Source organism: Pichia kudriavzevii, chromosome 2 (genome assembly GCF_003054445.1).
Source record: "Pichia kudriavzevii chromosome 2, complete sequence".
In the NCBI taxonomy this organism is placed as follows: domain Eukaryota; kingdom Fungi; phylum Ascomycota; class Pichiomycetes; order Pichiales; family Pichiaceae; genus Pichia; species Pichia kudriavzevii.
In genome coordinates, this window is record NC_042507.1 from 1,762,492 (window position 1) to 1,789,724 (window position 27,233).

At 38.7% G+C, this 27,233-nt stretch overlaps 13 protein-coding genes and 1 non-coding gene across 14 annotated transcripts; 6 read left to right on the top strand and 8 right to left on the bottom strand.

The window, feature by feature from the left end:
• Positions 1–24: 24 nt before the first annotated feature.
• On the bottom strand, positions 25–882 carry C5L36_0B08260 (uncharacterized protein; the record flags this gene model as incomplete). Its single annotated transcript, XM_029465198.1, has 1 exon — positions 25–882. One exon carries the CDS (start codon positions 880–882, stop codon positions 25–27), a length of 858 nt encoding a protein of 285 aa, XP_029321057.1.
• Positions 883–1,272: 390 nt separating this feature from the next.
• C5L36_0B08270 (uncharacterized protein) lies at positions 1,273–4,068 on the bottom strand (the record flags this gene model as incomplete). The annotated part of the gene is made up of 1 exon (XM_029465199.1): positions 1,273–4,068. The coding sequence occupies one exon, from the start codon at positions 4,066–4,068 to the stop codon at positions 1,273–1,275; it is 2,796 nt and encodes a 931-aa protein (XP_029321058.1).
• A 1,572-nt stretch (positions 4,069–5,640) lies between these two features.
• On the top strand, positions 5,641–5,712 carry C5L36_0Btrna1C. The gene has a single exon. It is a non-coding gene; the product is annotated as a tRNA-Cys (tRNA).
• A 329-nt stretch (positions 5,713–6,041) lies between these two features.
• On the top strand, positions 6,042–7,469 carry C5L36_0B08280 (uncharacterized protein; the record flags this gene model as incomplete). Its single annotated transcript, XM_029465200.1, has 1 exon — positions 6,042–7,469. One exon carries the CDS (start codon positions 6,042–6,044, stop codon positions 7,467–7,469), a length of 1,428 nt encoding a protein of 475 aa, XP_029321059.1.
• Positions 7,470–7,673: 204 nt separating this feature from the next.
• C5L36_0B08290 (uncharacterized protein) lies at positions 7,674–8,876 on the bottom strand (the record flags this gene model as incomplete). Its single annotated transcript, XM_029465201.1, has 1 exon — positions 7,674–8,876. One exon carries the CDS (start codon positions 8,874–8,876, stop codon positions 7,674–7,676), a length of 1,203 nt encoding a protein of 400 aa, XP_029321060.1.
• A 480-nt stretch (positions 8,877–9,356) lies between these two features.
• C5L36_0B08300 (uncharacterized protein) lies at positions 9,357–11,894 on the bottom strand (the record flags this gene model as incomplete). Its single annotated transcript, XM_029465202.1, has 1 exon — positions 9,357–11,894. The coding sequence occupies one exon, from the start codon at positions 11,892–11,894 to the stop codon at positions 9,357–9,359; it is 2,538 nt and encodes an 845-aa protein (XP_029321061.1).
• An 847-nt stretch (positions 11,895–12,741) lies between these two features.
• C5L36_0B08310 (uncharacterized protein) lies at positions 12,742–14,832 on the top strand (the record flags this gene model as incomplete). The annotated part of the gene is made up of 1 exon (XM_029465203.1): positions 12,742–14,832. The coding sequence occupies one exon, from the start codon at positions 12,742–12,744 to the stop codon at positions 14,830–14,832; it is 2,091 nt and encodes a 696-aa protein (XP_029321062.1).
• Positions 14,833–14,850: 18 nt separating this feature from the next.
• Positions 14,851–17,259, bottom strand: C5L36_0B08320 (uncharacterized protein; the record flags this gene model as incomplete). Its single annotated transcript, XM_029465204.1, has 1 exon — positions 14,851–17,259. One exon carries the CDS (start codon positions 17,257–17,259, stop codon positions 14,851–14,853), a length of 2,409 nt encoding a protein of 802 aa, XP_029321063.1.
• A 258-nt stretch (positions 17,260–17,517) lies between these two features.
• On the bottom strand, positions 17,518–17,886 carry C5L36_0B08330 (uncharacterized protein; the record flags this gene model as incomplete). Its single annotated transcript, XM_029465205.1, has 1 exon — positions 17,518–17,886. The coding sequence occupies one exon, from the start codon at positions 17,884–17,886 to the stop codon at positions 17,518–17,520; it is 369 nt and encodes a 122-aa protein (XP_029321064.1).
• A 767-nt stretch (positions 17,887–18,653) lies between these two features.
• Positions 18,654–20,549, top strand: C5L36_0B08340 (uncharacterized protein; the record flags this gene model as incomplete). Its single annotated transcript, XM_029465206.1, has 1 exon — positions 18,654–20,549. The coding sequence occupies one exon, from the start codon at positions 18,654–18,656 to the stop codon at positions 20,547–20,549; it is 1,896 nt and encodes a 631-aa protein (XP_029321065.1).
• Positions 20,550–20,789: 240 nt separating this feature from the next.
• On the bottom strand, positions 20,790–21,464 carry C5L36_0B08350 (uncharacterized protein; the record flags this gene model as incomplete). Its single annotated transcript, XM_029465207.1, has 1 exon — positions 20,790–21,464. One exon carries the CDS (start codon positions 21,462–21,464, stop codon positions 20,790–20,792), a length of 675 nt encoding a protein of 224 aa, XP_029321066.1.
• Positions 21,465–22,233: 769 nt separating this feature from the next.
• C5L36_0B08360 (uncharacterized protein) lies at positions 22,234–24,174 on the top strand (the record flags this gene model as incomplete). The annotated part of the gene is made up of 1 exon (XM_029465208.1): positions 22,234–24,174. The coding sequence occupies one exon, from the start codon at positions 22,234–22,236 to the stop codon at positions 24,172–24,174; it is 1,941 nt and encodes a 646-aa protein (XP_029321067.1).
• A 787-nt stretch (positions 24,175–24,961) lies between these two features.
• C5L36_0B08370 (uncharacterized protein) lies at positions 24,962–26,100 on the top strand (the record flags this gene model as incomplete). The annotated part of the gene is made up of 2 exons (XM_029465209.1): positions 24,962–24,975; positions 25,326–26,100. The coding sequence occupies 2 exons, from the start codon at positions 24,962–24,964 to the stop codon at positions 26,098–26,100; spliced, it is 789 nt and encodes a 262-aa protein (XP_029321068.1).
• Positions 26,101–26,337: 237 nt separating this feature from the next.
• Positions 26,338–27,183, bottom strand: C5L36_0B08380 (uncharacterized protein; the record flags this gene model as incomplete). The annotated part of the gene is made up of 1 exon (XM_029465210.1): positions 26,338–27,183. One exon carries the CDS (start codon positions 27,181–27,183, stop codon positions 26,338–26,340), a length of 846 nt encoding a protein of 281 aa, XP_029321069.1.
• Between the last annotated feature and the right edge of the window lie 50 nt (positions 27,184–27,233).

The following is a 27,233-nucleotide window of genomic DNA, read 5'->3' on the forward strand; positions in this document are numbered from 1 at the left end:
AACGGGACCTCAGTTTCCCATAGTTTAAGCAGAACCAGAAATGTAGAACCACTTGTCAACAGACTTATCAATTGGTGCAGGTGGCAATGGGTTTGCTGCAGGAACTTGAATGGATGGTTCGTAAGAGGAAGTTCCAGTTAAGGTAGTGTTGGTTAAAACAACGCCCTTGCTATCTGCAACGTTACCTGCAATCAATTTCTTCCAAGATTCGTTACATTCAGCAATGACTTCTTCTGCATACTTTCTGTTCTTACATTCACCATTAAATGCGAAAACATTTTCTGGCTTACCATCTGGAATCTTGTAAATTCTGAACCATTCGTTGGTTGCTCTTAAAAGACCTGGTAAGTGCTTTTCAACATCTTCAATGTCTTCTAACTTGGATGCTAATGGATCATTGACGTCAATTGCAATGATCTTCCAGTCAGTTTCACCTTCATCCAGCAGAGCCATAACACCCAAAACCTTAACTTGCTTAACTTCACCTGGGTATGCGACAGTTTCACCAATTTCACAGACATCTAAAGGATCGTTGTCACCAGCTGCATTGGTTTCTGGGTTGACGACATTTGGATCTTCCCAGGTTTGTGGGAAAGCACCATAGTTGTGGATGTAACCCTTGTGTGGGAAACAGTTTCTGACAAATCTTAGCTTGCCCTTCTTGGTATCTTGGATAATTGGGTTCAAAGGCTCTTCCTTGGTGATTTCCAACTTAGCATTAGTCCATCTTGGAACCTCAACAACCATGTTCAAGATCTTCTTTGATTCATCTGCGTATAATGGAATGTCATGGAATGGAGAGATTGGCTTGCCATCCTTCTCAAGGTAAACCTTGTAGTCCAAGGTGTTTGCTGCACCAACTTGTCTGGTAGTGTAGGTCATTGTAAACTTGGGTAGTGTGTATGTGTAAGTGATAAAACAAAAGGAACAGCCACTAGAATCAAAGTCAATTCACTTGAATGCATCAGCGTCACTTTAATAACAACCTCGACTGGCCCTGACAAGTTTCGCTTTGATGGAAACGATGAGAAAATCGTTGGGTCGCGCCAAAACACGTGCGCGCATGAATAGAAGGAAACAATTAGTTGCTATTTCTGGTAATCAAATACACTGAGTGAACAAAGAAATACAAAAAAACAAGATAGAGTACATGAAAAGCAAGTTAAATATTAAAGAAAGGTCGTAGTAAGAAAGCTCAAGTGGAAAATTGTCACAAAAAAAACAAAAGGGGGTGAAAGAGGATATAATGAAAAGGCAAGACACAAATATAACCTAGTACAGAATTGTTGGCTCGTAATCTGGCGGATATGAATCTTCGGCAAGCTCAACTTTACCCTTTTCGCTCATGATAGCATCGGCGTTGGTGCATAAAACTCCGTTCTGGGCACATAAATCAATCAAATTCTCGCTGAGGCCTAACTCATCCTTGGCAATCCATAAACCAGCTCTTTTCCTGTCTCTAATCTCGGGTGGTTCATATACAACATCGTCAACAAGCACTTTTGAAATAGGCATGCTCCAAAACGCAGGCATGTCATTTTCAAAATTTGAATAAGAGACATACCGTTTAGGATGGATGAACTTGTTGATAGTATCCCTCCAACCATGCTGATACCCTCCATCTAGATACTCCTCGATTGTGTTCTTCACATTGGCGGCATCTTGTTCAGGTAGAGGTTCACTGGTTTTCTTGTTGTCATATCTCTTGGTATTATATGGAGGCACATCCGCTATCATGGTGCTTTCATCCTGGAGACTTGAATTGGTACCTTTATTTTCCAATGTGGCTCCCCGAAGACTAGCCTTGGCGCCGTTATAAGAATCGGTGCTTGAGTCATCCATTTTATCAACTGGAATAGTATTCGGCTCTGCTTCTGGAAATGGATCCACATTGAGCGTGTCTTCAACAAAAAATTTCTCTCCAACCTCTTTGACTTGCTTTCTACCCATATCTTCTACAGGGTAGTACCCTTCAATTGCACCAATTGGAACCGTGTCCAAAACGGGTTCGAACAAGTACCTGAAGTATAGATGTGCAGCAACTGTCAATGCCACCCAGACTGCCTCCAACACCACACATGCCCAATTCTTTTGCATTACGAAAAGTGCAACAAGCGATAACTCACCCAAGTATATACCAACAAAGGTTTCAAACAATGCCAGTGGATAGTTTCTACCTCTATTGTCGGTAGCATGGCCAGAGACATAAATGAAAGTATACATCTGAGCAATCACAATCAAAATGAATGCAATGGATGTAAATGCAATGATAATAGGTGCAATGATTGCGTAACATAGCATGATCACGGTGAATAACCCGAATGTAGCATACATAGTTCCCCAAGAAGGTGCCGATAACGATACCTCCCGGTTCCATTTTTGTCTTGGAGTGGTGTCAAGTATCCGACCAATCACGTAAGATAGAACTAGCCCCACAACTTGAGCTAGAATACCAGAAGAAACTGACAAACCTTGGAGTAGCAAATATGAGATATAGAAGTTGGAAGCCGGTGGTAAGTTGTTAGCCAATAGTTGCATTGCACTAGATGGATTGTCAATAATCGAAGTAACAACTGATGAAGCTGCAGAGGTGCAAGTAGTAACAAGAAAGACTTGGATCACCTGAAAGGCAAAGTACCATTGTTGAGTCCACTGATCCAATTGCTGTTCAGTCATGCAACCACCAATTTTACCCATCCATTTGATAATAGGAGGAACCAAGGACATCAAAATAGATAATAAAACAGATGGTAAGATACCGGTGATTATACCCATCAAAACGGAAGGCATATTATTGATGAACCTCAAGAATGGGACCTTCTCTGTCAAGTAATTAATGTTTGAGATACAACCAACAACTGCAACAGGTATTGCCCAGAATATAATCATAGCAGTCAAAAATGTCACAGCACCTGTTTTCTTTGACTTTCTAACGGTAAAGCCTGTTCCTACATTGTTCCAGATAACCTCTTTGGGGAAGAAACTCTGAAATTTTCTGGATCTTTTAAATTTATCAGAGCTATCGATAGCTTGGTATGCCCTTTGCAATTCTAAAGAAGTTGGAAACTCTAAGAAAACACTACCGACTTTTTCCAGCTCGTTCAAACCAGAGAGAACTTTTTCTTGGTAAGCATCCAGTGAATCGTTGAACTCCTTTAGTTCTTCAATACCTTCATTGAAAACGTGTTTCTTCTCACCAATAATTGGCTTGTATCTATAAGTTGGTAGTTTTTTTTCCTTGATATAACTTTCAACTTTATATGACGGTGTTGGGTATTCAACATCCTTCCCTTTTGCTGCTTTTTTATCCAACTTGTATTTGATTTTGACACATTTACTCATAACTTTAACGAATGCTCCTTCAAGTTTGCCGACTAGTTTAGTTCTCTTTTCGTAAATCTCACTAGCTTCCTTGGTGTTACGGGTGATTGCAATCCTTTTCACTGCTGGAAAAAGCTGGCGTAATGAACTATCGTTGAGGATTTCTTCAGGGACATTATCAATCAACAACACCTTGCTGCTTGGCAAACTCTTGTAGAAAGGTGTACATTCGAGGTTGTGTCTGAATCCAGTGTAATAGACCAACTCCGAATAAATCGTGTAAACAACAAATCCAAAGAAGAACCAGGAACAAAACAAGTTGGCAAAAACTCTCCATTTATGGATATTGTTAGAGTAGGAAATTATATCGAATCCGGTTTTGTGGCCTCCACCTGTAGCATTAACAGAAAACAAAATAGGCCAAATAATCAACCCGGAAATAAAGCCGATTTTCGCCCACAACCACATGTATCTAAGAAAAAAATAGCCATCAATGCCTGCTTGCTGAATGATAAAACTAGAGGGTTTGGAGAGAAGGTCTGGTAGCCACCCAAATGCCGAGTTTGAAAGTGGTGGGGCCTTCAAATGATCAGGCAATAGGCGATTGATTGATCGTGGGCTGTAAACATCGTATTTTCTGTTTTTTAAAAAGATGAAAACTGCAATAAATATTGCAAAGATAATCAAGTTAAATATAAGCGATGACACAAAGGCCGACGTTGATGAACCTGTTTGGTGATCGGCCATTTTGTAATAAATTTATCTTGATCGTAACTAGATGCTGGCTTCGATTCAAACGATTTAAAGTGAAAGGTATGGGGGGAACAACTGCAGAGACAACTTGGAAAAAAAGAAAACCTCATGGAGTTTAAAAAGAAGAAAAGAAGCAGAAACAACCATAAATACGAGCTAGTGGGAATGTTTCTATCTGCGGAACGGCGCTAACAGTTTGTACCTTATTTGATTGTTCTTTTTTTTACATAGCCCGGCATTTTTTCTTCCTTCTTTCCGTTCCCTATTGTCTAGTTGGGCTGTGTCAAAGATGATCATCAGCAAGGAAAGATGGGCTACAATCACCATTGGACAGGTTATCCTTGCTACACCTCACTGTCTATTCTGAGAGTGGCGTCACCTCTAATACCTAAGAAGTTTTTTTTAGCCTTCCCCCTAAGATAAAAAAAACCTAGAGGGGACACTACCCAAATAGTGAGACATGCATAAAAGTATTATACTTTTTTGGAGGCTTAGAAGCCCCACAAATCTGACACACACACAAATAGACCGTAATATTAAAGTTGCAACAAAAACACCGTAGGATTCCATATTTCCGCAGGGTTTGCGTATTGTATCTCTCTGTTCATGGACAAAGAATCCAGCCTTCTGAGAAGTTGTTTGTATTGCATCACCAGTTACTGTCCTTTGCGAGCCAATTTACGAGTGGTGAAACAAAACAGTTCAATGTTTCACCAAGTTATCTTATCAAACTGTTAAATGGTACATTCATGATGTTTGAGATGTCTAAGGTGCAGTTCGTCCAGGTATTTGCATACCAACCGAACGCAGATCTAGCTATGAAGAATGTAAAATGCATAATAAAGTTGTATGTATTTCCCACAGAGCGTCTGTTTTCACTGCTTCTATGATGTAGGTGTTCTATTTTTCTACGCTGTATAAATAGTGAATAACTATGAATAAAGATCGTGTAACCAACATATGTGTGAGTAAAGACCAACATGTGTCCCATTCGGGCAAACTATGCGATTTCTGGTGGTGTTTATACGCCTTTTTAGCAAAACAAACAACATCGGCCTTAACTTAATTCTCTCTTTTCTTTACTACAATATCTGAAACATTTTTTCCAATTGCTTTAGCATTCTTTGAAAGAAGATTGAAGTTCCCTGATTGACAATGCAGTTAAACACACAATTTTGCAACTTTATTTGAGAATATTAAGCATTAAACATTAAACCAAGTAACTTGCATCTGCTACCCATCGATGATAAAAGTCTAAATACTATATAGCTTTCCATGAGTTACGAATAATAAATAATACAGAACGGTATTTTCCTTTTTGTATTGTTTCAAGGACAAACAAAATTTCCGAGGGGAAATTTTAAGATTTTATAGATTATACTGGAAAAATAGCACTTTCTTATGCAGGCTTGGTTTGAATAAGTGAAAAAGCCCCGGATATTGTTAGATTTAAACTAAAACTTGCTCAGCAGTCAATAATATATATGTAAATCACAAAAAAGAGATTTTACAGAACTTCCTTTTTCGGCAGTCTAGTACCGACTACCTTCCTTTTTAAGCGTTGTTGCACGCGTAGCTCAGTGGTAGAGCAGCAGATTGCAAATCTGTTGGTCGCCGGTTCAAACCCGGCCGCGGGCTCACCTTTTTTCTTCTTTTTTTCATTGATTGAATGAACCTTCTTTTCAGAAAAGTAAAATTGAGGTTGCCTCAACTTTCAACTGAATTTTCATGGACACGTAGGTTTTTTGGGGATTTGAATTCAGGTCACATTTAACCCTGTTTTTTTTTTTTTTCTTTAACGGCTCTGCCTGCATACCTGACCTCAAAACCTCAACTGTATCCACTACCGTATGTTATAGCAAATGAAGATCACCTATTGATGAGTGTGCGGATTTCAATTCCCTTCACATTTGGTTTTTGTTCTCTCAGATTTACTAACCTGCGTTGATCTCTTGTGTTTGTTGAAGATGTCTGTTGAAATTCCAGTTATTGAAGCTCCAAAGCCAAGAAAATTTATCAAGAAGCCTGATGTTGAACAAAAGAACAAGCAAATCAAGGAATTAGATACTCAAATTAAGAAGATCGAAGCTCAAGTTACTTTACTTTCCTCCCAAATTGAGACCACTGTTACTCCTAAGGTTGACACTGAAAAGCGTCAAGAACTAACTGCCGAATTGAGAAAGATCATCAACTCTCAAAATGACATCAAGAAGAAGAGAGAATCCATCAACCAACAAATCAGATTACTTGACCAATCCATTAAGAAGAAGGTTGGTGAAATCACTTCAAAGACTTCCAAGTATAATTTTAAGACCACCGAAGACATTGACAAGAGGATCAGAAAGATTGAGTCAGATATTGAGAGTGGTAATCTGATGCTTGTGGAAGAGAAGAAAGCATTGAAGGAAATGTCTTCTTTGAATAAGTTAAAGAAGGATTTTGCAGGTATCGAACAAATCCAAAAATCCATCGATTCTGACAAGGCAAAGATTGCAGAATTGAAGGCTTCTCTTTCCACCGTTTCCAACAAGGAGGCTCAAGCTAAGTTTGAAGAAATCACCAACCAGTTGAACGAGTTGACCGAGAAGAATAAGGGTATTCAAGCGAAGAGAGATGAATTATTTGGTAAGAGAAGAGTTTTGCAAAATGAGAAATACGAATTACTCAAGCAAATAAGAAAAATCAGAGATGACTTTGACGCAAAGTTCAAGAAGTTCAAGGCAGACATGGACAACGAAAGAAAGAAAAGAGAAGAAGAGGAAAAGGCGTACAGATTGTACATTGAAAGAAACGATCTTATGGATGAAATTAAAGAAATCGAGTCGTCTGCTTCAACTGCTTCCAACGAGTTGGTTGACCAAATCAAGGCAGCAATTGTTGCATTGGATCCCGAATTCAAGTTTGATGATGAAACTAGTGCTTTGGATGCATTAGAGTCAACCACTACTTCTTCCCAACCTGCGAAGTCAGTCGAGGCACCTCAACTCGACGAGTCTCTGGTCATTAAGAAAGAAGAAGTTGCATTTGTATCTGGTTCTACTAAGGGCAAGAAGAGTAAGAAAAACAACAACAAGAAACAAAACAAGATTGTTGATCCTTCTGTCATTACCAAATTGACATATGTTGGTGCAACCATTCCTGCATCTAAGGACGAATATCCAAAGGTTATTGACGAGCTTAAGGCCAAATTAGAAACTGCAAAGAAGGAACAAGGAGAGGCAGCAGAGAAAGCCAAGGCTGAAGCAGCAGAAAAGATCACAAAGATTAAGGAACAAATTTCTGGCTTAGAGAAGGAGATCCTCCAAGAACTAGAAAAAGAGAAGGAAAGACAAGCAGCAAAGAGAGAAAATGCATCCAAGGAGACCGAAGAAGCTGAAAAAGTCGAAGAAGCTTAAGTGTTTCTTTGTACACCCTTATGTAAATAGATGTCTATTTCCCTTTTAATCAACTTTTTAGATTGAGTGTATAAAATAACAAAATACAAAATAGAGAGAACGGAAAGAGAACGGGCTAAAAAACAACAGAAAGGAATTTACTGGAATTACATGGTAGGTAAAACCGATTTTTGTTTACTTGTATAAAATCTATAAAATGTTCAATCAAGCCTTCACTTCATCCAGAAGCTTTTTCGAAACAAACTTTTCGTCACCAATTTCAATCTCCCTGTCAACACCAACATTTCTCTTTCTCTTTCTAATAACATTTTCGATATATGCCTCGCCGGCCTTGTAAGACGATCTCACCAAAGGTCCAGAGGCACAATAGAGGAAGCCTAGATCTAGAGCAACGTCTCTCCAATAGTCGAACTTCTCAGGCTTGACATATTCAACAACTTTCATATGCCTCTTGGTAGGTCTCATGTACTGGCCAAATGTGACGACATCGACCTTGATTTCCCGCAATTCCTTCAGGGTTTGTAGAACTTGTTCATCGCTTTCGCCAAAACCCAACATAATGGAGGTTTTCGTTAGGATATGATCATTGTTTAGCTTGGCGTTCTCCAAAACCGACAGCGACTGTCTGTATGTGGCCCTCCTGTCACGGACATGGGGGGTCAACGCTTCAACCGTCTCAATGTTGTGGGCAAAGACATCCAATGGAGAATTTGCCAACGTCTGGACATGTTCCAGATCCCCTCTGAAATCCCCACTTAAGACTTCGACTAGAGTCTTTGGGGCCTTCTCCTTTATTAATCTGACAGTCTCGGCCAAATGTGCAGACCCGCCATCCGGCAAGTCATCTCTGTCAACAGTGGTCAGAACAACATACCCCAACTCCCACCTGGATATAGCTTCGGCAGTGTTTGACGGTTCATGCGGATCCAAAGGCCCTGGGTTTCTATTTGTTTGAACACTACAGAATCTACAGCCTCTAGTGCATGTATTACCCATTAACATGATGGTTGCCGTTGCTTCTGATTTTTTACCCCCCCAACATTCACCAATATTCGGACACTTTGCCTCCTCACAGACAGTTGCAAGCTTCAAATCTCTAACGTCCTTTTTGACCTTGTGAAACGACTTACCCTTTGGAATAGGGACCCTCAACCACTCGGGCAATCTCGCATTGGGGTCCTTACGAGCCGCCTCAAGGGGATCAACAATCATATCCTTGGCACGTCCGCTGATGAAGTCCTCAAACGATGGGCCTTTGTTGAGTTCGTCGGAAAACTGAGTAGGCCTTCTTCGACGTGTAACTATTTGTGGTTGTCCATGATATAATGTTGGTAACGTGTGGAACCGTCTGCTAGAGGGGAACAGGCCCCTAAGAGTCTTGTTGGTGATGGACATGTGTGTATGCATTGCCGCACTGGAGCCAAGAATGGTTTGGTAAAAACAGCTTAGATCTATTTACCACTTTTGAATGGAGAAACTTTTAAGAGTTATTCCTTGGTGTACACAGATGGGTCTGTTACTAATGGTTCTGTGGAGATTCATGCACCAGCTAAAAAAAAAATCCTAAAAGGCAGAGAGCGGTCCCTCACTGAAAGAGCGGAGGCGGAGACGAAAAAAAAAAAGGAGTAGGAAAATTGGAGGAGTCGATAAATGTCGGACACAAGGAAGGAGTCAGAAGAAATGCAATTTTGGAATAACAAGATGACTCTTACTACCCGAAAGGCAGAGTCAAGATTGGTTTGACTCCTTCTTTTGTTAAATTTGGATAGACAAGAACAAAGTGGAGAAAAAAAGGTCAACAGCTGACAATTACATACAAAGTCTGCCTAGAAAAGAGTACACAGGTGTAAGTTATAAATTAGATCAAGAGACAACAATTATAGTCAATCATACGGGCATCCCACTGTGGAGTGCCGGAACGACTCGTTGGGATTTATTGCGGGACTCCTGGTGGTTCTTTTGTGCGTTCTCCACAAATCCACTTAGAATCCGTTCACCTTCTTCGTCAGGGTACATCTGTAACCATCTATGCGATAGTAGTTGGTCGTAAGTGGGGCGTTTGTCTGGGTTTTTATTGAGACACTGGCGTACAAAGTCCCTGGCCTCCTCTGAATAGCTGCCGGGTTCCAATTCAGGAACCTCACCGTCAACAATTGCACTCAACTGAGAGAAGACGTTGTTGTAAGTTTCTGGTGGGTATGGATAGGAGCCTTTAGAGATCTCCAAAATCGATAGACCCAAAGACCACACGTCCGATTGCACGCTGTAAGTCTCGGCATTTTGGTTGGTGTGTTTGATCCTCTCGGGAGCCATATAACTCTGGCAACCGATATTTGTCCTAGCCAGAGAGGCAATCAAATTACCAGATACTCCAAAGTCACACAATTTGACAACACCGTTTTTGTTGACCAACATGTTAGTAGGCTTAACGTCTCTATGGATGACATTGTGTTCCTCCTTCAACACCCTCAAACCAGTAACAACTCTTTTGGTGATATAAGCCAAAGAGATTTCAGGAATTCCTGATCCATAGATCTTGTCGAGAGATCCTCCTTCCATAAACTCCATGCACATGTAAACGGCACCTTCGACAAAGAAGGCTCCATAAAATTCCACAATACAATCAGTATTACAGGAATGTAGGACTTCGAGTTCCATTAGAATCTGTCGAAACTTTGCGTCATCCAACTCCAAGCGCACTTCTTTCATAGCCATCACAATGCCCGTTGGTTTGTGCAACACCTTGAAAACTACACCATAGTTACCATGACCCAATTCTTCCAAGATATCAAGATCGTCCATCGAGATGTGGAAGGAAGACCCATTTGAGAAATCAATACCTTTAGAATGAAGGGAGGCTTTTCCCGAGAAGTTCAACGAACCCGACTTAATATCAATGTATTTGGCAAATGGAGTGAATCCAGTTTCCCTATTTAATGACTTGCTCAACTTTGGTTTAGTATTATTAATACTGCTACTATTATTAACATTCATAGCAGTATTACTGCTTTTATTGTTTGCATTCAAATTTAAACTATTCAGGTTGAGGTTCATTGGATTTCTACGAGCAGCAGGACGAGCATTGTCTCTCAACCTATCCATGTTTGAACGGTTGTTGATGTTAATGTTTTTCATTTTGTTCTTTAGATGATCAACTGTGAAAGGTTTCGGATCCAAAGAGTCGATAGATTCTGAGGATGATGTGGATATAAGTTTGGGCTTCTCTGAGGAAGGATTTGGTTTATTTTCTACAGACCCCGTAGAACCATCCAAAGAGCTCAAATTGAGCTTCATACCTCTCCTCTGAGACAACGGGATTTTAGATTTCAACTTAGTGGAAGATACGTTACCTGCAGATAATGTGTGAGTGGAAGATAAACTCTTGCTCTTAAGGATATTTTCGGCGTTTTGTAGAAAAGGAGGGGTATCTGTGTTGAGAGTTGCACCACTAGAATCTTGAGAAGTTTCGGTTGGTGGGGTAGACGTAGGTAGGGGAGGTAATGAGCTTTGAGGAGGCTGGAAACTACCTAGAGATTCGACACTTGACGAGCTGGAATGAGACTGATGGACTCTGGATAAATAGGAAAGCGATTTATTTAATGGATATAGCGCTGGAAGAGCCTGCTGCTGCTGCTGCTGCTGTTGTTGTTGTTGATTCTGGTCCAGATCATGCTGTTTATTTTGTTGAGGTGAGTGTTGTCCGTGTGATATCTGATGCACTAGCGAGCTTTGTTGTTGATCGTCCTGTGTTTGCTGTTGCTGTTTATGTTGCTTAACAGGTGAGTAATCAAGCCTATCGCCATCATCAGAAACAGTGGTACTTGAATTTGTGGAATTCTGTTTGTTAAGTCTGAATGAAGTTCTTCTTATTATGCCATCATCGTTAAGATTTTGCTGGGTATTAAAACTGTTGGATTTGCTATTGTTGACCCTGAAACTGGTCCTTCTGGATAACGCTTCTCTTTCGTCGTTAGCAGAGAGAACTGGAGAGTCAAAGGGAACAGAATTGACACTCACAGGAGTTGAAGGTGAACCCATACACGATTGGGACTGTACCACGCTATTTTTCAACACCGTATTGAGTGATAAATTGTCCATTTCTCTAACATTGTTGCCATTATAGATATTAACATCATTGTTATTATTATTATTATTATTAGAATTATTATCGTTATTAATGATTTTTGAATTGTTAAACGTACTGGCATTTAAAGTACCACCATCAATAACTGCAGTGTCATCATCGGACATCTCAGAATTCTCATGTGACCCAACATGTTTCGACTGTTCCATTTGCTGTTTCCGTTTTGCCTGGAAGGCCATCAACTTTGCCTGCACACCCGGATTCATGCTCATGTTTCTGACTCCCTTGGACGCCGACGACGACCTGGACAAGTTGCCCATGTTCTCACCGGAATTTGCCATCTCTATCCAGTCTGTTCAATTGTACCACGGAATTAGTGAGAAGACGCAATATGGAGAATGACACGTGTGTATGTATGTATGTATGTATGTATGTCTATCTTTTTATGTGAAGGGAGTCGGGGTATAGTGTCTGACGTGTGGTGATACTGAGACAGACAGCAATGTATGTCTACAAGTGGTTATGTTGCAATGTGTGTTTGAGTATACCTGCACGGATGGTTTCGATATGCACCTGTTCCCCTGTACTCCTCTATATTGAGTAATGTCTCGTCTCCTTGTAAAGTTTGCCAACTTATAGCTAATTCCTGCTATAGCGAGGTACGTGCATCTTCTCTGCATAGAATGGCAAACGGGAAATTGTAGAATGGATGGCCCATCGTCCAATGTGGCGAGGGACCTTGCTTTTGGACTTTCTCGGCAATTTCCCCTTGTTCCTATTCCGGAACGGGAGGGAAAGCGCCAGCGTGGAAAAAAGAGGAAAAAAAAAAAAGAAAAAAAAAATTTCTTTATCGACTTCGCGCAATTTTATTTCGCGCCTTTTTATTTCGCGCAATTTTTTAGGAAAAACTAGAGGCTCAGCAAAGGCTCGCGCGAGTTGCCTATTTCGGAGAAGGAGGAGAAGGAGGGAGGGAGGGTGACACATCAATGGAGCCGTCTATATAAGTACCTATAGTAGTGGATCTCTAGTTAACGTTTCCATTTATAACTTCATCCTCTTGTCCTTGTATGCTCTGTAGCCTTTTGTTTCTGCCACTTGTCACCATTACGATTGATAGCACTATCAATCGCACTATCTCTATAGTTGTCAGTATTGGAGTCAGTGTGGGAATTTTGTGTTGCAGTTTTTATGTTAGGTAAGACAAAGAGGAATAGGAGCAGGCTCGGGTGTACAGCGTGTCGGCGAGCAAAGATCAAATGCGACGAGCTGAAACCGTCATGTAGCCAATGTATAAAACATAACAAGAAATGCGAGTACGTTTTGAACTTGATATGGGGGGGTAGACCATACAAGAAGCCAAAAATTGAAAAGATGAATCCTGTTGCGAACATGTCACTCTCTGGCGAGCCTATGCATGTTGAGAAGAAAAGCACGGCCAACGAGAACCCCACCCGTAGAGTCGTTCCAGAGACGGAGAAGGTTGAGGGGAAAATCAAGGTCAAGGTCAACGATGAGAAGGAGGTGATTATAAAGCCAACGTTTGATCCTGCTGAAAACTTGAATATGCTGCTACAAATGACCGAACGGGTCAACAATGGGATGCACAAGGTAAACGATAAGCTTGAATCCATGTTTAACGAGAAATTGATACACAATTCTCCATGGTCTCTTTTGGAGAATTTGGAGTCTCAAATACCAGGCGATATCTTCAATGGCCAAATAAATACAACGGAAAATTCATTGAATAATGACCAGAACGGGGAAATACCATTTCTAGATGATGAGTTGGTGGAATTGCCCAATGAATACAGTTTGGATAATTTTAATATAGACATGTACAAGCTACAAGATTTGAATACAATCGAAAGTTCTCTAATACCAGTGTCTCTGCTAGATGAATCTCCAAATAAAATGAGAAACTTTCAAGATTCTAGTCCGGAATTTTCAGAACATATCGACACTATTCCAAGAGGGTTACTCCCCTTACCAGATATGCTACTTAACGTGCCTTATTACTACGACTGTTTCCAATTCTATACAAATTCGACAGCATGCATGCTAACTCCAGCCGACCCACAGCTATACATTAACAACCCATTCAAAATGGTGTTACCCAAATTGGCAATGACAAACGAGGGCTTGATGTCTTTGGTTGTTGCTTTTGGTGCTAAACACCAGTCTTCTCTAATCAATGAAGATTGTTCAGAAATCGTCGATTCTCTACTTTCACGTGCCCTGAGTGATTTGCTAATATTGTTGAAAAATAGGGAAACATCGACCTCTGATTTGACCTTGACTATAGTTATCCTATTCTCATCCTTCTTGGCATTCAATTACAGGTCTAACAAATGGAAGGTCCACATGAATGGTGCAAAACAAATCTTCCTCTTACGCGGTTATAATAAACCTTTCAATAAATTGCTCAATGAGTTTGGCAACGAAGATTCCCTACTATCTGGTGAGATAAAGAAGACTAAGCTTTTGTACTTTTTGATTAGATGGTATGCATATATTGACATTTTTACCAATTTGTCATCACCACTCGAGCCTACTGCGGAGGAAATAGGCCAATCGGTCGAACTTACTCTTTCTCCCTGTAGTGAATCATCACTGTCTTCGTCCTCCATGACTACCACCTCATCAGCGAGTAAACAAGAGGTGCCTCAAATTGATTATGAAATCAGAGACGCACCAACAAGTGATGAATCATATAAAAATATAGACTTTCTATTGGGATTTGACATCAGATTACTACCGCTGTTTAAACAGCTTACCGCTTTGATTAAGCAGGTAAATGTCCAGTTAAAACAGAACATCCCCCTATCATCATCTACAATTGAATCTGCCCTGAACCTACAAAATAAATTCAACAAATTGAAGAATGTTAAATATGGCGACTCAAACTCACTCAATGAGGTGATTGCATCAAACTCTTGCTTTCTAACTTCCGGCTTGATACAACTCTACCGGCGTGTCTTACGTATACCAAGGAATTCCAAAATCATCCAGGAAATGTCTTCGGATATCCTACAAACCATAAATACGTATATAAATACAAAGCAGCCAAATTCCTTGGGGGTTATATCTCCATTGTTCTTCGCCGGCTGCGAATCGTTGACTGAAAATCGTGGGATTTTCATTGAGAAATTGCAGGACTTTATGAGTAAAGGATCAGTTAGTGCCGGTGTAGCAATCGATATAATGGAGAAATGCTGGAATACTGGTGAAGATTGGGATAAAATCATGCTCCAAGAGGGTAAGAATGTGGTATTTCTATAGGATTTATTTACCATCAGATCAATCGTCAGCTTCGTCGTCTTCGATGTACATCATTGCAGGCCGTCTAGCCTTCTTCTTTTTTAGTTGTTTTAGGGCGTTTAATCTCTTAGTTAATTCATCACTACGTTTTAACGAGTTCTCGATTGTAATCAACTCCTCGTGCCTTTCTAAACGTAGCTGTGGATCAAACGATGAGAACGTTGTGGTCGCTGCCCCATCTCCCTCATCTATATTGTTTTCATCGATTCTCTTAAACTTAAGTATTTTTGAGTGGAAACTCCATAGTGTTGTACGATGACAAACGGATAGTACTGTAATTTTTAAATCATTTACTGCTATTCTATAACATTCTCTTTCCAAGTCGGATGAAATACTCGAAGTACATTCATCCAAAACAGCAAATTTAGGTTGATGGTAATATAACCGAATCATTGCTAAACGTTGTTGTTCACCAACGGACAATAAATCGGGCCATCTCTCAATTCTATCAAGACACGGATTCATGAAAACACAAGATTCAAAATTGGCATCATTATTATTCCCATTGAATTCATCATCTTCATCTTCATCATAACTTAAAAGGTATTCTAAATGAACTTTCTTTAACAATTCAACCAAATATTCGTCATCTTTAATGATGGTGTTTGAATTCCCCATTTTTAGATTCAAAATATTTTCTCTATATGTATCATAAGAATCAGGATAAATAATCTGTTCTCTAAGCGAACCGTATGTGAAATAAGATCGTTGTGGTAAATAAAATAAGTCCCTTTTATCATAGGGTACGGTGATTTCACCAGGATCTTTGACATCCCATAATCCTCCAAGAATCCTAAATAATGATGATTTCCCACAACCATTTGGTCCTATAATTAACAAATTATCACCCTGTTTTATGGAAAAGGTCAAATCCTTAACAAGAATATTACCGTTTGGTGTTATTAGGGGTATATGGCTAAAAGTAATTTCATCACCATATCTGACATTCGGACCAACTAGCAGCGGTTGGATATTAGAATCTAAAGTTGAAGGTAACTGATAATTATAGCTATTCATTGAAGCTTCAATTTTTGAGTTTTCATTAATATCAATTAAAATTTTTTGAAATTCCCATAATTCATTGGCATAACCAACCATATTTTGGATGTTCTTCTTTGATTGGATCAATCTACCCAAAGAATCAGCTGCCTTAATAAGTAAACTCCTATTAGTCACAAAATCAGATGATAATTTTGAAATTAATTTCTCATTCATATTAACATCTTTCATATAAACTGTTGTAAAAGTTGGAACTGCACATAATAACAATCCAAATGCACCCATTGTATATTTGAAAATAAAGGAAATGGCAAAGTTGTATACTCCCATTTTCCTTAGTGAAGACCGTTCAAATTTTTCAAATTCAAAATATGAGGTATCCAATAAATCTATTTCTTTACCATGACCTTTGGCTAATGCAATTTCTTCCTTGTTTGAAATAATATTTGAATGGAATTCATGGAATTTATTTTCAAGAGTATTTCTCATATTATTAAGCATTGAAAAGTTGGGGGTGAATAGTTTAAGTACAATTGTACAAACATTGGCTACCACTCCCAACAAGACACCCCCTTCACTAGAATTTTCAGAAGTTTTCGACAGATGATTACCTGCAATGATAATATCGGTTACTGGAAGTAACAATTGAGAAGGTAAAATACCAAACGAATTAGCAAAATGTTCAATTGTAGAAGTTAAACGATGGTTTGGATCGGTGATATTGACTTCAAGATTATGATTATTTAATAATTGGTAAATTGTAGATGTACCATTTTCTGGTAAATAGTCATCCAATATTTTACTCGTTATACTGGAACGTAAATTTTGTGATAGAGTTCTCTTTGATTTCTCAATTAGGGAATCAACCAATGAAGATGGCAATCCAAGAAGTAACCAGATAAACAAATATTTGAAAAAACGCCTAAATTTTCTGGAAATTAAGGACGACACCAAATATCCATCCAAAGTTGCCGTTTTCAAAGTTATCAATGCCTTGATTGCCAACAATATCACCTGTAAGAGACAATTGGAGAACACACTTAATGCCTTCTTATCCTTTAGACTCAATTGTGAGAATATAATAATTATGGGGATGTTTTTGAATTTGTACATAAGTTTTTGAAGATACGTCTTGTTCTTGAAAATCCCTTTATCAAAGTCTCTCTTCCTCGTGGTAACGGTCTTCAAAAGTTCCGACTTCTCTCCCTTCCCAAAATTCCTTGTGTAATTCCTTGATTTCGAGCCATTGTTGAAAATGAGATATATGATAAGCAAATAAGTGATTCTAAGGATAGGTTTCCTTCTTTTTGAATAAAAGAGAAGCACGTTATGGACAGAACGGCCAAGATAAGCGTTGGCCCTGTTGATGTTTGCAGACATGTCGTTCATTGTTTTGCTATTTTATACATAATACAACCTACTTGTTTCGACAGAGCATAATACTAATCATTTGGAAGAGGAGGGGGAGGAGGACGAAGGGGGTTGTCCTTCTTATAAGTATCTAATCGTCGTCCTTTTAATCTAATAAGAGACGGCTCATCCCTGAGCCTCCAATGGTAATCCCCCCTCCCCCTCTCCTTCTCCCCCTCCCCCTCTCTGAGAGATCAGCTATTGAGGATATAACCCATTTCGGAGTAACTCCCCTTTTTATAACCCCCGGTGTAATACCCCGTTATTGATTCGATTAAGTTGCCCTCTCTCGGAACGTTGCCCCGTCATTTCACCTGGTCCCTTCTCTTTACGACGGATGAGCCCCCTTGCCCCGCGCCATCCATATTGCGCACAAACCTCGTGCGCTACAATTTCTCCAAAACCGAGCATGAGCCCATTCACAAAGGGGAGAACGAGATTGACAACGCACCGGCCTAAAAACCCAGTAAGTTTCCCCAAGTCAACATCATAATTTGCATCCTCCTTGATTTGATTATTTGCAACATTGTTGAGATTATCAACGGTATCAGCAGTCTCGACAACTGGTTCGACTCCAAGTGGATCCATCTCTAGCGGAGTATCCATATTGTACTGCTATGTTGGGATTAATGTAGTTGTGTTGTTCTAGTATTTGTGTTTTCTCATTCTAAAGACACCCCAATCGTAAGTTTTGAGTATACAAACAAAATTTAAAATTTAAACCATTTGCCCTCGGTCTTCCAATCCAATCCAATCCAATCCAATCCAATCCAATCCAATCCAATCCAATCCAATCCAATCCAATTTGATTCTTCCTTTATTTCACTATTTTTTATTTTATTTTATTTTAATTATTCTCTTTTTCGCTGCTATGCGGTTGTCACTGCAAAAATGCGGCTCGCCAGAAAAGCCTCATTGGGGCAAAGGGAAACAAAAAAAAAAAAGAAAAGAGTCACCTCGCACCAGTAGCACAAGGATCGAACTATGGCGTGGATATGCTACCCACAATATTCTGGTGGCAAATATAGAGTTGTACAGCGGCGAAATTGAGGTTTCCCAGCGAATGTTCGCGACAGGCTATTTCCGCTTAATGATTAGGCAAGACACACCTATATTGGAGAAGCCTAATTAGTCAATCTTTTTCAGCGTACATACCATATTACCATGAACATGTGGATTTGCATGATATGGTAGTACCCTATCTTGGGGACTTAGATACACGCACAGGTAAAGACACACATAGATAGATACAGACAAACGTCTATATCAGTATCTATATATTTACACACAAACACACACAAACACAAACACCAATACAGACATTCAAGGAGAAAGAGAGAAAACAATTGGAATTGGATTGAATTTGTTACCGAATGTCTCTGGAAGACATAATATACGCCCAGAACACCCCCGACAGCCACCATCTCTCGGAAATGTATGACCATGACCATGAACATGAACATGACCATGACCATGACCATGAACATGAAGGGGAGAATGACCACGCAAGTCTCTCCGAGGATGAGGCGTCTGTTGTTGGTAGAGCCTTGACGGCTATTGTAGATATAGGATCCAACGGTATTCGTTTTTCAATTTCCTCAAAGGCCCCACACCATGCAAGGATCATGCCTTGTGTTTACAAGGACCGGTTGGGTATTTCCTTATTTGATGCACAACTAAATGATGATGACGAAAACAAAGATAACTTATCGAGGAAGCCAATTCCTGAAGACGCAATCAATGAGATCATTAGGTCAATGAGAAGGTTCAAATGGATCTGTGAAGATTTTGGTGTCCCTTCGAATGGCGTGAAGGTTGTTGCAACTGAAGCAACTAGAGAAGCGTCGAACTCCAAAGAGTTCAGGGACAAGATTTACAAAGCAACTGGTTGGAAAGTTCAATTATTGAGTAAAGAACAGGAAGGTATAACCGGTAGTTACGGCGTTGCCTCTTCGTTTCATGATGTCAGTGGTCTTTTCATGGACTTGGGCGGTGGCTCAACCCAATTGAGTTGGATCATTTCCAAGAATGGTCAAGTTAAAATAAGCGATAATCCTGTGTCTTTACCTTACGGTGCTGCTGCTCTATCGTTCAGAATGAAACATGAAGATATTAATGAATTATTCTATGAGATTAAAAACTCTTACAAAGTTGCTTTTGAGAAAATTAACTTGCCTGATATTCTAATCAAAGATATGAAGGAGAACAATGGCATTAAACTCTTCTGTTGTGGTGGTGGATTGAGAGGATTAGGACATTTACTAATAGCCAACGAGGATGATTACCCTATTCAATCAATCATAAATGGATACTCAACTACGTTTGACAAAGTGGAAGATATGGCCAACTTCCTGTTGTTGAAGAGGAAAATCCCAAATTTCAATTTTGAGAAATTGAAGGAGAAAGAGTTGAACCAAAACAACAAAATATTTCGTGTCTCTAATAGAAGAGAGCAACAACTACCAGCAGTGGGCTTACTTTTAAGCGCCGCCTTTGAGTCGCTACCTAAAATTAGAACCGTCCATTTCAGTGAAGGTGGTGTCCGTGAAGGTGTACTGTACTCCATGTTCCCTAAAGAAATCAAACAAGAAGATCCAATAATAACCGCAACTAGGCCTTACCAACCCCTCTTGGCTCACAAGTATATGGAATTACTCAAAACCGGTTTACCCAATTCCTCTGATAATATAGTACCTGAGGAAATTGAAGATCGAATAATTCCTGCCTTGTGTAACATTGCATTTGTTCATTGTTCATACCCAAAGGAGCTCCAACCTACAGCCGCCTTACACGTTGCTACGTCTGGCATCATTGCGGGCTCGCATGGACTATCACATAGAATAAGGGCTTTGATTGGAATTGCGTTATGTGAACGTTGGGGAGGTGAGTTGCCAATTAGTGAATTGAACTACTACATGAGTTTAGAGAAATTGGTCATTGAATCAGCTCCTCGAAGGGGGGAGAGGATGATCTATTGGACTAAACTGTGTGGTAAAATGATGCATGTTATCTGTGGTATTCATCCTGGTGGTAATATCAGACCTGGTTCCTTGTCCTTCCAATTCAAATCCAATGAGACTGCTAGTGGTAATAGTTCTGATAATAACGTGGAAAATAACTTAATTATCACATTACCAAACGACGGTGTTAAATACAGTTACAGTATTACCAGTAGAGCTTTGGGATTCCAAAAGAAAATCAAAAAGTTAAACAAGAGGTATTCATGTACAGGCAAAGTTAAAGTTATTGTTCAACACGATAATATCTAATCATCCAAATCAACTAATGATTTCTTTTTTCTTTCAAAGAGGTTTTTTTTTCTAAACAATTTGTCATGTCTACATATACAGGGAAATGACGTCCTTTTTTTTTTAAATGTGTAAGAATATATAAATATATAAATAAATAAATTGACAAATAAATATCATGTGCGGTATTATACTATGAAGAATGGAAAGCGTTAATCATGGTTTTGTTTTTCTCTCTTATGAATGGTACGGACTAATTATTTATAATTTACCAATACCTCTACCTTCGCCTAAATCTTCAATAGTTTCAGATAACGGCTTTCTATATAATAGTTCCCAGAAGCCTTGCTTCTTGTAGGTACCATTAGCAAACTCTTCATCCAAGCTCTTGTTTGATTCTTGGTTTTTAATTTGACCATTGTGTGTCATTGCGGTGAAGTTGGTTGCGTAATTACCAATCAAACCACCAGACCAGTTGAACAAACCAACAAAGGCACCCATACCCAACGCCAAACCAACCTTTTGGTTCAATGGAGAAGATTTGAAAATGGTAGCAACCAAAATTGCAGAAGATGCAGCAATGACTTCGTTCTTTGTTGTTCTCTTTTCTTCTAAGTTATATAAAGAGTTTGAGATAAAGGAATAAGTACCCAAAGCAAATGGAATGGATATAAAATGCCTTGGTGATAATTCAAATAGCTTGAGGTAACGTTCCTGACCTGGTCTAGCAGATCCCATTCTGTGTTGTAGTAACCTTCTTACATGCATACCACCGAGAAAGATTGCAGAATAAACGGCAATCTTCTTTGTTTCCGAGAAAGTATCAACTGGTTGAAACTGGGTGGTTGACTCAAGGTCGGAGTCCTTGAAGAAAAAAGGTCTTGGCAGCTTGAAAGATTCTTGCACTTGCACTTGTCCTTGTTGTTGTTCAGACATTTTTCGGGCTAGTATATGAATAATAAATTGTCGAATAAATTGATTTAGTTGAGTAAGGTTCTAAGATACGTCTCTAGCTGAAAATATTCAAAAGGAAAACAATACACTGCTTTTTGGCTCTTTCGGATATGCGCAATATGGTACTCACTGCTGTTCACAGAGGCAATGGTAGTTGTAATTATGCTTACACCTTCAATCTCTCCAAGAGGTTCAAAATTCATGTTGACCACTCGCTGTGAAGTAGAAAACTACTGTCAATTATCGCGTGCGTGCCAATTACCAGGGGAGGAGAGGGGTAGGGGGGAAAAAAATGAAAGAGAAATGAGAAAAAGGGAATTTTTTTTTTTAACAAATTTTCTTGATTTTATTGGAGGCTCAACTGTTTTACTTATTTTTTTTTATAAAAAGACAAAAAAAAATTTAAACTTTGTAGCTCCTTTATTTTTTTATTTTTTATTTTTTATTTTTATTTTTTTTTTTTCTCTTCAGTTTTCCTTCAATTTTTATGTTTTCTTTTGTTTATTTTTCTTTCCATGGAATTCTAGCTTTCCTAATCGAGAAACCAAATTGGAAGTTTTATCAATATTTCCGAGGGTTTAAAGGGCCTTTTCGGATACCATGGAGTTTATCTTATTCACACCGAATCTTGTAAGGTCAAGATCCTTGCTGGCTGGTTTCTTCGTTACGTTTTCGCAACTCAATTGGACTTGCTTTTCTTCCTCCTTCTCGTTAATATAGGGGTATTCCAATAATCAACAGACCGTTTCCCATGCTTATAATAACACAGATACTATCCTTTGTACTTGTGTTGTACTTGGTACTATCCCACATTACTTCAATTACAGACATAGGTCCAATATATGGAATCACTCTCAAAAGTAAGACATCTCAACACAATCCTGACTACTTCAATCCATATTCGAGGGTAAACACAAGACAACAACTAGGTTCCCGTTTACCAAACATTAACGAACCTTTGCGGGATTTAAAATGGGGTCGTCTTAATTTCTTACACACTACTGATACCCATGGATGGTATCTGGGCCATACTAATCAACGCCAATATTCCGCTGATTGGGGGGACTTGATTTCATTCCATCATAATATGCAACAGTTATCAAATGACCAGGGAGTTGATTTGTTAATGGTGGATTCCGGCGATAGACACGATGGAAATGGTTTGTCGGACTTAACTGTACCGAACGGATTGTATTCGTCAAAGTTGTTCATGATGCTAGACTATGATTTAATAACCGTGGGGAATCACGAGTTATATGATCCCCAGGTTAGTCAATTAGAATACGACGTTTTGGTGCCTAGATACGGTGAACGGTTTGTTTCTACAAATGTGCAGTATAAGAACGATGATGATGAATGGGTGGTTTTCGGTAATAACACATTCAGGTATTTCCAAACTAAGAATACGAAAGCTAATGTTCTAGCTTTATCATTCCTCTTTGATTTTAGAATGGGCAATGAAAGAGTTATGGTTACCCCCATTCGGGAGATTGTTAAGCAAGATTGGTTTGTTGATATACTGAAAGCTCACAGTGATAAAGTGGATGCAATTGTCATTTTTGGTCATTTACCAGTTGCTCATGATTGGGAAGAAATGGGCATCCTACATTCTGCTATTAGAGAATATTACCCAAACACTTATATCCAGTACTTGGGCGGCCACTCCCATATTAGGGACTTTACTGTATTAGATGATCATTCAACAGGCATACAGTCCGGCAGGTACTGTGAGACAGTTGGATTCACCTCAATACAGGATTTGTCAGCCTCAAATATCTATGAAAATGTTGATCGGAAGTACATTGATTTTAACCTACATTCTTTTATGCATCATACCAGAAAGTTTAACCTAGAAGATTTCAATACGGAAACTGGTTTATTTGTATCCAAAGAGTTGTTCCATTTTGCTAAAGAATTGAAGCTGAATGAAAAATACGGTGTTGTACCACAGAGTTATTACATGGCGGCAGCCGATTACAATAACAATGATCCAAAATCTTTGCTAAGATTTCTTGAAAATGATATATTACCACAATTGAAGCCAAAATCATGTAACCCTAATGTTGAGTCTTTTAATGTTGAGTCTTCCAATGATAGAATAATAATGATTAATACGGGCGGTATCAGATATGATTTATATAAAGGTGACTTTACTAAGAATTCCCTCTTTACAGTTTCTCCCTTCAAGAACATGTGGAAAGTTGTTCCATCCGTCCCTACTGACCTTGCTCTATCGCTTCAATCAATCCTAAATAATGGTGATTATATTATAAATGAAAAACAGCTCAAGTCACCATATCTAAAATCACTTGAAAAAAACTTGTCCTTTAATGAGCTTAACCTTAATATTACTAATGGCCAAGATGAACGGAAACCGATATCTTATGGCCATACAACCCTTGACGATTTTGGAATAGATGGTGATGATACCATTCACAAGCATCTCAACGTATTCTACGTTCCTAATGTTATCCAATCTCATCAATGTCATGACACACAAACTGAATACACTGATGTAGTGTATTATGATTTCATTGAACCTTTTATCTTAAATGCCTTACAACAAGCATGCAATAATGATTCACGCCTTTACAATAATTTAGCATCCCATATTACCTATTATAATGATTGTCCCGAAGAATACAATTTAGGAAAACTTTTGAAAACATATGTCACTGAGAATTGGTCATAGCTTTCTAAATCTACTATAATCCTAAGATTTTTTTAATTCATTGTTCTTACGTCTTTTTATTTTATTTTATTCTCTTCTAGATACCCTTTGATAATCATATATAGTTTTAATGGTTTCTTATTTTGCTATTGAATAACAAGAATTGTTCTCAGGAAGGTACTGCCAATAGGTAGTTTCAATAGGATCACTTGTATTTTAAATATGTAACTGCAACGTTTCCAGTAGTTGGTAACGAACCTACTAGTGGTACTATCTTTTAAAAAATTATATCTTGCTGAAAAGTACAGCGTTAAAGTGATAAATCGACTTGGTTTTCTACAGCACGCTGCCCCAGAAGGAAATAATTCAATATTCCAAATTCTACATTTCTATTGGATATTCGAAGAGTTTGAAATACCGTCCTTGCTTTGATTTCTTATGTTTAGAAGAAATGAGTAGAACATGAATAATACATTCCTTAAAGGCTTCTATTCTATTGATTGGATTCTCTTGTCTACTCTTCCTCTTCAATTAATGGAAGGCTCAGCTACACAAAACCAAAATGGAAAGTGCACCCTCGCACCGCATGTAAAATTGGGCAAACCCTTGCGCCAACCCTATTTTCCTGTTTTGGTAACCACCAACGATTTCCAAAACTCTTTTCTCATATTTGTCGTCTCAGATTTTCTTTTTCACAATTTTTCACTACGCGAGTATTAAAAGCTGTGCAAGCCCATTTGAGCATTCAATTTGAGAAACAAGGTTCATTTTCAGAAATTTAAAAAACCCAACCTATAATCAATCAAAAATGGCAAGAGGACCGTATGTATCCATTACTTGATGAATGTCGGAGTATTCCTCTGGCATCATTTCAATTTTGGATTTGTGAATTTACAATAATGTGAATGGTATCTATTCTTTTGCATTCTTGGTATTTCGAGTAAATCGTGGTACCAGTTTTTGTTGAAGGGGTTCTTGAGACACCTTCAACCTATGGCTTTTCTTGATTTTGATCTTGGAAAACCATATGAAAGACCATTTGTGTCTACATTAGGAACGGCTTGTGCTTGCAGCCGATGTCTTAATTTTCTATTTTAAATTTTATCCGATGAAATTGGTTTGTTTGTGATCAGCAGCTTACTAACATTTTCCAACTACCTTTGTTAATATAGAAAGCACCACTTAAAGAGATTATCTGCTCCAAAGCACTGGATGTTGGACAAGTTGTCTGGTGTTTACGCACCAAGACCATCCACTGGTCCACACAAGTTAAGAGAATCTTTACCATTGATTGTTTTCTTAAGAAACAGATTAAAGTATGCTCTTAACGGTAGAGAAGTCAATGCTATCTTGATGCAAAGACACGTCAAGGTTGATGGTAAGGTCAGAACCGACACCACCTACCCAGCAGGTTTCATGGATGTCATCACTTTAGATGCAACCAACGAACACTTCAGATTAATCTATGACATCAAGGGTAGATTCGCAATCCACAGAATCACCCCAGAAGAAGCTGCATACAAGTTATGTAAGGTCAAGAAGGTCCAATTAGGTAAGAAGGGTATTCCTTATGTTGTTACCCACGATGGTAGAACCATCAGATACCCAGACCCAGCTATTAAGGTTGGTGACTCTGTCAAGGTTGAATTAGAAACAGGTAAGATCTCTGATATTATCTCTTTTGAAACCGGTAAGTTAGCTATGGTTACTGGTGGTAGATCCTTAGGTAGAGTTGGTGTTATTACCCACAGGGAAAGACACGAAGGTGGTTTCGATTTAGTCCACTTAAAGGATGCTTTAGACAACACTTTCATCACCAGATTATCTAACGTTTTCATCATTGGTAACGAAGCTAACAAGCCATATGTTTCTTTACCAAAGGGTAAGGGTATCAAACTTTCTATTGCTGAAGAAAGAGACAGAAGAAGAGCTCAACAAGGTTTATAAATTCGTTGACTTGTTTTTAACTTTTCTATTGTTTTATATATCCTTCTCAAATTTGGAAAAAAAAAATACTTTCCTTTTTTTTAATTATATTAATGTAACAGGTTTATGGGTTTTCGAAAAAAAAAAAACGATAATCGAGTAAAACTTTCGAAACGATGATGACAAATATTAGCTAATAGTTAAAGGTTTATTTACAGAGTTGAGCCGTGTATTATAATATACCGGCGGAAGCATTCCTCATTTTTTGTATGGATATTCAACGTCCTCATCTTTCCTTTTCCAGATTTTCTTCTTCTTCCTAGTAACTACATGTTCAACAAAGATGTTCTCACAATTTTTCTTTTTGAACTGCTTGATGAATCTTGGATCCCATAATTCGGATGCAATACCTAAATCTTTGCAGCATCTCATAAGTGCGTTACTTTTACAACCTTCTGTAGCAGTTGGAATACCAGATTCTTTGAAAAAGGTTTGTTCACCCCTAGCAATAGAAACTAGCCTACCGTGAATAACCAACCCGTATTCTCTGGTCAAGAGTCCACCTGTTTCTTGCATTTGAACCAAAGTTTCTGATCTTGGTGCCAATCCCCAAGCGCCTGCACCAAATGCTCGGTTAAGAATTCTTCTATACTTGATCTCTGGTAAGTATAATAGTCCATCAGGTGTGATTTCAATATCATTTTCTGGTAGCTCCGAATATAGTATATCTTGCGCTTCCTTACTAAAAGGTGCATTGCCCAAGCCGTGAAAAGATTCAGACCAGTTCTTAGAGCCATCTTCAACTTGATATGCATCGGATGCAGATAAATCATTTAGTGATTTGTTGAAGATATCCTTAAGTGATGAAACTTCTGATTTTGTCGCACTGTTTGATGACTTTACATTGGGGACAAATTCACGACTGATGTTGATAACCGGATCGGTGTTTGTATTGTCAGTCTTCTTTGTAGAAATTACCGGATTCCCAAATGCTTCAAACATTTCGTTGGAGATAAGACGTGTTTGTGCATATACTGCCCCCACTTGTGTTCTTAAAGAGACAGTCGTTGCTTTGCTAAAACCTCCACTAAATTTGACAAACATGGCAGTGGCTTCTTCTATTACCAAATACTGATGCAAGCTTGTTTTCCCTA